General features: G+C 42.6%; 1 protein-coding gene across 3 annotated transcripts in view; it reads left to right on the top strand.

The window, feature by feature from the left end:
* The first annotated feature begins 642 nt into the window (after nucleotides 1–642).
* Nucleotides 643–9,083, top strand: part of NADK2 (NAD kinase 2, mitochondrial) — a 73,726-nt gene continuing 65,285 nt past the window's right edge. For all 3 annotated transcript variants that reach the window (XM_029910887.1, XM_026649049.1, XM_026649048.1), the window contains exon 1: nucleotides 643–1,272. In XM_029910887.1, coding sequence (XP_029766747.1) covers nucleotides 799–1,272 — 474 coding nt within the window. In that variant the 5' untranslated portion in view covers nucleotides 643–798. The remainder of the gene's footprint in view (nucleotides 1,273–9,083) is intronic.

Here is a 9,083-nt window from a genome sequence, read left to right as displayed (position 1 = left end):
ATTGGGGGGTAATAGGAGCCTATACAAGAAAAAGACCCTATAAAATCAGGACATCTGGTCACCCTAACTCTGCCTGATGGCTCGCAGACAGGGAGGTTGCCCTGGAAAGGTGACAGGTGGCAGTTTGACAGCCCAGCGTCCCCTGCCTACCGTCAACAACTCTCCTGAGGGAGCGCCCCGCCCCCTCCGAGCCGGTTCTAACTGGCTCTGTGATGGCAGTTGCTCTGCAGCTCGCGCACCCAACTCCTCTATTCGAATCCAATCGCTATCTCTTGACCCCTCCCCAAACCCGTGGGGATACAGAAAAGGCTGGTGCACGGAGGGGGAAGCGCATGCGCACCCCTCAGTAATCCCAGCACGGAAAGGCATTCTGTATGGGCTGAGGTAGATAAACACCCCACGGCCTTTTCCTCCCGCCCTTCCTCGCTTTGGCGTTCTCCTCCTCCGCCTCATTGGTTGAAATGAGCTGTTGGTCCTGTCAGCAGGCGGGGAGAGTTTCCCCCTATTGGGTTGATTGAGTATGGCGCATGCGCAGTCCATATTGTGTTCCGGTGGGTGGGTGTGTCTCTCTTCCCTAGCCCTTGTGTTTAGCGCGTGCGCAGTCTGCTCCGTGCGCTGGGTCTGCAGGCTGGCGCGCGCGTACCATGTGTGTTTAGCGTTTGGGAGGCGGCGGGCTCTGGTTTGCCGGTTCTGTCTCCGCCCCCGTCGAAGAACTGCGCGGTTGGAGCGGCCAGGGGTGGGCTGTTCCTGCCACACGCTCCCGGCCATTACGGCCCCGGGGGTAGCGGAGCCCGGGCTATGACCTGCTACCCGGGCTTCCTATGCGGCTGCCGCTGCGCAGCCAGCCGGGCGGCCGCCCTGCACTCCCTGCTGAAATACCAAGCAGCGGCTGCGGCTTCCTCTCTCCTGGCCGGGCTGCCGCTGTCCGGCGGGCTGCAGCGGCGCCTCCTCACGCGCAGCCGGCTGAGCCCGGCCGAGTCGTTGCTCCCCTCCTTCGCCGCCGCCGGGTTCCCACCCCAGCGCCTCCTCCAGCAAGAGAGCTCAGGCTCGCCTGGACCAGGACCTTTCGCGCTGGGCCAGCAGAGCTCTTCTGGGTTCGCCCTGTCGCGGCTGGATCAGCGGCGGGGGAGGAGCGCGGGTAGCGCGGGGCTCCCCTGTGGCGGTGGGTTCCGCCCCAGCCGGGTCGTGGTGGTGGCCAAGACCACCAGATACGAGTTCGAGCAGCAGCGGTACCGCTACGCGGAGCTCTCGGAGGAAGATCTCAAACAGCTGGTGAGTGCGGTACAGCTCATTACCCCCAGCCAGGCTGGTACCCTCGCCCCTACGGTTCTCAGCGGGCACGATGCCCACCTAGGGTAACCTCAGCCACTGCCACCTGCTCCAGCTTCACCTGTTCAGGGAAACAGGCCAGATTAGCCCCTGATAAAGCTCACTTTTCAGGGGGCATAGGCAGGTCTATAGGCACCTAGAGTCAAATAACTGTACTGGATAAACTCAGTATCGCCTTGGCTCCAACCCGGTAGGGTAGAGGGTAGGGAGGTGCACTGTTACCCTTCAGTTTGAGAGAAACAAAATACCATGAGGTAATGGGGAGAGGATAGCTCAGTGGTTTGAGCATTGGCTTGCTAAACCCAGGGTTGTGAGTTCAATCCTAGAGCGGGCCACCTAGGGATCTGGGGCAAAATCAGTACTTGGTCCTGCTAGTAAAGGCAGGGGGCTGGACTCAATGACCTTTCAGGGTCCCTTCCAGCTCTATGAGATAGCTATATCTCCATATATTAGTATATCTTTTATTGGACCAAATTCTGTTTGTGAAAGAGGCAAGGTTTCTATCTCTGTGAAGCTCAAAAGCTTGCCTGTTTCACCAGCAGAATTTGGTCCAATACAAGTTGCTACCACACCCATCTTATCTTTCTCATTTCTTGGCACCAGCTGTGCTACAGCAACACTACAAACAACCATGCAGATTCACACACTGCTTTCAGACATTAGCACACGTTTGTGAAGCTTGGGTTACAAATATGGCAGGTGACCAGTTTAGATTTAAACACCAGCGTTACTAATTGGGTTAATGAAAACAAATTATGTAACATTTCAGCAAAATCTAGACTGTGTGAAAATATCCTGATAGTAGGAAGTTGAATACAGGTCTGTCGCATCTTACGCGCATTTAACATGCACGATTTCAGCTTTACGCGGTTGGCCAAAAAAAAAAAAAAGAGAGCGAAAAATAACAATTTTAATACTATATCTGTAGTGTGGGCGATTCCGCCCGCCATTCAACTCAATGTAATTTTGACTATACGTGGTTTTCGCTTTACGCGCTAACCGCGGAATGGAACCCCCGCGTAAAATAAGACTCGCCTGTACAACTGAACTGACCATAATTGCTCAATACCAGCTAGAAAGATCCTTTATGGATTATTCACCAAAGTAACAGAAAGGGAGATATGTCAAAGCAGGGTGGATTTGATTTAAATCACTAGTCAGGAAGACTCGATTTAATCATGGATTTCGACATAAAAGTGTATTCTTGTTGGTTGTTATAACCTTAATACATATTCTTCACAGGTAGAGGAACTTCATTAAAATATTCCCAAACTGGGTCTCTTTTACGGCCTGCTGCCATTATAGGTTTTCCCTTCTAGTGAGAGGATGGTATGGTAGATCTCAAATCAATGAAGGCTACACTCAGAAAGACCTCAAGACTTCTGGAATATGCTGCTCAAACAGTGTCACTTCTGTTTCTACTGCCTGTCCCTCCCTTCTCACATTTATCTCCAGACTTCTTCTCCTTGTCTAGATCTATTCCGCCCCCCAACAATTTTTATTCATTGAACTTTTTGAAACTTTGCACTTTTAGAGAGAGATAAGGGATTGACTCTGTGTACACAAATCTGCAGACTAATAATAGGGTTGAGGTCTCTTATTTCTCACCTCTATATATTATTTATTTAAACCCATTTTTTCTGTTAACAAGCATGTTATCTCTGGAGACACAATTCCACAGTTTGAGAACTGCAAAACTAAGCATCTCTGATGGTATCTTCTAGACTGAGCACTGAGTCCCACTGGGTAGATAGAAAGATTAACCTAAATAATCTATACAGAAGCCCCTGGAGCCCCATAAGATTGGGTCCCTAATCTATGAACTATTGGAACTCAATTTACAAATCTTTTCTTAAACATTACATGAATATATTGTCTCATACTATAGAATTAGAATTTATAATCCCTATTCCATGATGAGATATCTTTGAGCTATAATGTATCTTAATTAAAACTATCTTTCAGTAGGTTTTTTCCTAAAAAGCATTTTATAAAAAAAATCCGATTTAAATAAAAAAAATTACTTTTTTTTAAATCATTGATTTTTATCCGCCCGGTGTCAAAGTAGAAACTGATTTGCTGGCAGCAGCGTCACAGCCATGCACACAGTACAATCTTTGTGCACTTGTTCTTAAAGTTTGAGATTATTGGGGCCAGCTTCATCATACAAGCAGTTCCTAACCCCTAGTATTCTAAGCGTTGGCCTGTCTACTTCATTCATGAGCATATGCATTGAACTAGGTGCCCGGTTCCCATTTATTGTGTGTTTGAATCTGCCACTTTACAGCGCTGCAACTTTATTGCTCAGGGATGTGAAAAACACCCCTGAGCGCTGCAAATTTCAGCGCTGTAAAGTGGCAATGTAGACCGTGCACAAGTGCTGAGTCGTGCTCCTAGTGCTGGTACCTACTCCCCTCGTGAGGGTGGTTTTTTTTTTTTTTTTTTTTTTTACAGCGCTGGGAGGGCTCAGTGCCGTGACTACACAGCCACGTTGTGGCAGCGCTTTAACATTGCTAGTGAAGACATACCCTTAGTCTGTTAGGTCTATTCCGCATCTTTTTCACAAACTAAGAGCAGCAACAGATTTAACTCATACACCTTTTATGTCTTTCCTCTTTATAAAGAGTGCGTTAGAAGAACATAAGTCTGTTGTTAAACACTTTTTGTTTCTTGTGTGTTTTTAAATTATACCTCCTGTGGTAGATGGAATTGACAAGGTTAATCTGTCCAATAATACTATGATATGGTAATTTGAAGGCCTCATGTAAATTACTAATGTAAATTAGTTACATTTTGTGTGAGAAGTTCCAAGAACTACTAATGAGCTACAGAGAATTGTCCTAATATTTGCCTTGCTTGTGTGGTGATAAAGGCTGTATGTATGATTAAGTTCAATCAGAGAAAGGGATTCCATTTTGTCCTTAGCTCTGGGTTTCTAACCTTATTTTTAGGCTTATGGGGGCCGTTTTTGACTTCTCCCTCTCCTGTCACTATCACAGCTATTTCCCAAATGTGTCATTTCCTTTTTTCCCTCAGCCAGATCTCTCATTTAGGTTCTTCTATCCCACCCCAACTACTACAAAATCCTCCCCTTAGGCCTCACAGAAGCCTACTGTTGTCAGTTGAGTACATACAAAATGCAATTAGTTGTTAAAAGTAACTTTTCTTGTCTATTCTCACTTTCTTTGAATCCATCTTTGAAACCCCATGTGCTATATATAGCATCTAATATAGCTTTTTGTTAGCACATTCAGTGCATTATAGAACTCTGCTCTTCCCTACTTAAATTCCCTTCTCTGCCAGTGCTACTACCCTCATCCACCCGGTCGTCACTGTCTCAGTCATTTGTCACCATGCCTTCTTCCAACTGGTCCCTGACTTTGACCTTCCTGAGATCATCCATAAGACCTCTACTCTTTGAACATTTAAGTCCGTTTTAAAGACCCTATTCTTGTTGTGCTGCCTACAGCGAATCTAATTGACTTGTGTATATATTTAAAAAAAAAAACTTTTTTTTTTGCCATTCCCTAATCACTTTTCTACTTCTCCATAGACTGTGAGCTCTTTGGTGTAGAATACATACCATCTCAAATGTTTGGAAGGTGCTTATGTTTATAGGTGCTATCTTAAACTAATAATAATTTAAGGCAGACCTCTCTCCACTTAGATTAGCCTTCACAATTGTTATGAACATGTAACACTCCAGACTGTATGTGCCCACTCATGGAGGTGACACACTAAATTTAGGATTTGTCTGTATGGGAAATTCACTGATGTAACTGTAGCAATATAATACTGCTATAGCATTCTTTGTGGATGTTCTTATTCTGGAATAAGTGCCTTTTTCTGGTTTAGCTTGTTACATCATAAACTAAACTGGAAAAAGGCACTCTTGTGCCAGGATAAGAGCATCCACATTAGTATAGCTGTATAATTCCAGCTGAGAAATTCCCCCAGTAGACAGGGCAAGTAAGGGCTTAGTTATGATTTTCAAGGTTGATTTAAGACTTTGCTATGTACATGTATGTGTTAAAAGGGGCTTGTGCGCTAAGATACTGAAAGTTCCTCTTACCTTGTGCCCCCAGGCTTCTAATTTTGGATGTTCCCATTCCTTGAATTTTCTTCTGTTTGTAGAATTTTCTGTTTGCTTTGCTCAAGTTGTCAGGTTCTACTTATGATTGGCTCTGCATGTTTTTTCTTAAACCTGAGCAAGTAAACAGAAATCTCAGTAAATGTGCTGAGTAGGGGGTAGGGTATGAACATGGAGTAATGTAGTTTAAGACTTAATCATTACCGTTTCGTTTTTCAGATATGACCTCTTTGAAGTATGCAAGGACATCACTTCCTCGGGCATAGTACTTTTGTTTACACACCTTTCTGCCTTGAAAAGCTTACTGTTGTTTTTTATACATGTTTAATGTTCTGACTGAATATACAAGGTTCACCTTTTGGATAGAACATTTTTTTTTAAATTGAGAAATGATCTACATTGATCAGTTCAAGAGACAGTTTACTACTTCCTGTCTGTATAGCTGAGTGAGATGGAAGTGCAGAATTCTGGATGGGGGAAGTACTTATACGGGAGAAGTTCTCTTTCCTAGTTGTCTGGCATGGAAATCCTATATGCCTAACTGCAACAACTTTATAACCTGTCTCTTCCATTTTTCTTGTCCAGAGAGCAGAATTGTTAATATTAGCATTTCAAAAGTCACTGTTGATGTTCAAGAAAGAACTTTGGCTATGGCTACGCTACAGCTTAAGTTGACATACATTGTCGCTCAGGGGTGTGAATTAGCCACCTCCCCGAGCAACCTAATTTATGTCAATTTACGCACCAGTGTGGGTATGCTATGTCAGCGGGAGAGCTTCTCCTGCTGACACAGCTACCGCTGACAGGCTGGAGTAATTAACCCTCCCCCCCCCGGTTGGCTTAGAGCGGCTATACTAGAGAGTTTAGAGCAGCGCAGCTCCATCAGTGAAGCTGCTCCACTGTAAACTCTCTAGGGTAGCCATAGCCTCTGTAATGCATTTTGAAAATATAAAGTATTTAACTGTTACAACAGTATTGCTTTCCTACTTCCCTAACAAGTGGGATGAATACAAAAGCACCTTGCTCCATAAATAGAAGTACAGCCTCTTTTTAGGCTCTGTTTTGGGCTAGTTGTCTTTACCTTTTTGGTTGCCAAGGCTTCATTTGCACTAGAGAATTGAATTGGTTTAAGCACAGAGTCCAGTCTTGCAAAGACTTAGGTACATGCTTAACATTTCCCACTAACTACCAAAATCTTTGCATCTAGAGCTGAAAACTTACCATAGTACCATCTTTTAAAAATCAGAATGGAACAATCTAAATCACTTGATTTTTAAATCATCATACACTGTGAGCGCTCCCACTGAAATCAGTGCACAAGTCCTTGCAGGATCCAGGGCAAAAATATAGCATACCTTGTCTTTTAGTTTCCCATTCCTTGCTTTCTCCTCCTTGTCAAAGAAAACTGCCAAGAAAAACTAAATATATTCCTTTATCATAACACCTTAGAAAATGAAAACTATATTATGCCAGTACTGAGTGATTCTGACTTCATAGGGAGAAATGACATAGCCACAATAAACTGTTTAAAGGTGGCCTGAATAGTGTGTTCTCTTGCTTGAATATTACATTAGAAATATCAGGAAAGTAAAGTCTGGCCTTCCCTTTTGCTGGAGGTAATATTGGGGATCATTTAGGGTATTTTTTTGTGATCCCTTGCCTTAACTTCTGTGGCAAAGAGTTTTTGACAGTGCCTGAGTCCCACTGAAAGTCAGTGGGACTGAAGAGTGTAAGTCACTTTTGAAAATTTTACTCTGAATATTTAATGTTTTTGTCCATTGTTTAATCATTAAAGTTAAATGCTTTTTAACAAAATTTTTAAACAATGTGACTAAAATTGTTTCCTGTCATTGTTCGGCTTTTACATTCTTGGCCTTTGTCATCATTTCACTAGATCTCCAGGTATCAGTCTTTCAGGCTAGATGGGACCTGAATTACTAATGTAAATTAAACACATATGAAAACATTTCATAAAGAAAAACCTTTCAGGCTTTTTTTAAGATTTTTTTAAAAAAAAAAAAAAAAAAAAAAAAAGCACCCCCGAGAAAAGGCACATGCCCATTCCAGCCTCCCCTACTGTGCCTTGGTGCTGTGATGCCACACTAAGCTCTGTACATGGATGGGTTCGCTTTTGTATTTGTTGACAAACTAATTGTATCAAATTTCTTCCCATTCCTTTGTTTGCATGACCTCTCCATATGTTATGTACTTAACTGTTTACTCAAGCATTTACCTTCCTGTAACTATCCCTTTAAAACCCAAATGGTTGTAAAAAGGAGAAATCCTCTAACTTTTACCATTCTACTTATTTCTAACATTTCCTTCATCTTGAATAATGGAATTAATCACTTTCACTATTTAGTGATGGTGGTCTTAAAAATTTACTCAAGATTATTTTTTGCCCCTTATTGAATATGTCTTACATGGGGTAAATATCTCCAGAAAGCACTTGCTTGACAGGATTTAACTGCATGTTGGACATATGTATGCAAACTTCATTGCTTCTATGGTAGGTGACTTCACAACCAGAGGAAATTATGGTTGTCAGCTTGTCCTTAATCCAGTTTCCTGTCTTCTCAGGAAGAAAAGCCTTCACTGAAATAAGGGTTTGACACGAATGAGCAAAAATAAAGACACTAGACTTTAAGCTTCCTGTTCTAGCTCTTCATTGTGTCTAATTATAAACTTGGATTGGTATCAGTTTTATCCAATATTCAAGAACAGTGTATAGTGGCTAGGGGCTCCGTGGCAGGGGATGTATAAACTGTGGTATCTGTATACAAAGTAGTAACTAACTCTTTCTCGGCATTATAGGATTTTTAGAACTATGTACGCTTCTCAAAGCATTCCATGGGATTTAATCATTCAGTTCTCTTTAATGTCAGTGGGGTAGTCTTTAGTATATCAAGGGCATCAGTAGTCCTTCCAATCACAATCAGGAGAACATTGCAGGAGCTTCCAAGAAAGACTGTGTCCTTCGGCTGTGCCTACCTGCAGCATCTGCTGCTGGATAATAATTTTGATGGTGAGCCCAGAACCCTGAAGTAGATCAGACTAAATCTACCTTTTCAGGGACAATCTTTTGCTTTTCCTCTCTGTATGTAGTTGAATTAATTTGAATTGGGTGTTGAAAATGGAAATAAAAGTACTTGATTTTTGTTCCATTTGTATAGTTTCCTATCCTACTCCGATATGAAAATACTGAGGTGAAAGTTTCTTTTCTAAACAAAGTAGGAGAAACTGAAATCCTGCACCAGTATCAGGGGAAATACTTACTCCCAGTTCTTCTAATTTTAAAGATAAAAGGTCTGTCTCTCTATTAGACTAAAGAAAGCTGAGCAAATTCATTCTGAGGTTCAAATGTCACATAATTGCTACTGCTATCTCTTATTGGGTTCAAAGGACTGGTTTAGGGTTGTTTACCTGAGAGTCCTCTTTAAGTAAAGCTTCACACAGGAAGTACCTCAGATTATGAATAGGGAATGATTACTACCAATACAAGGTATTTCTGTTTGGCTTTGCTAATGGCTTTCTGAGACTATACCAAATGCCTGGCAGACGTGTTAGCTCACCTAAGAAGTACAAATGCAGCCTTGTGGTTCAGTTATAAACTGAAGCTTTTGGCTATCAGGGCTCTATGCATGTGTGCGCCTCTTCACCAGAC

This window comes from Terrapene carolina, unplaced genomic scaffold (genome assembly GCF_002925995.2).
Source record: "Terrapene carolina triunguis isolate 2854851 unplaced genomic scaffold, T_m_triunguis-2.0 Scaffold69, whole genome shotgun sequence".
Taxonomy (NCBI): domain Eukaryota; kingdom Metazoa; phylum Chordata; order Testudines; family Emydidae; genus Terrapene; species Terrapene triunguis.
Note: the sequence above shows the minus strand (reverse complement) of the source record. Positions and strands in the feature narration are given on the sequence as shown.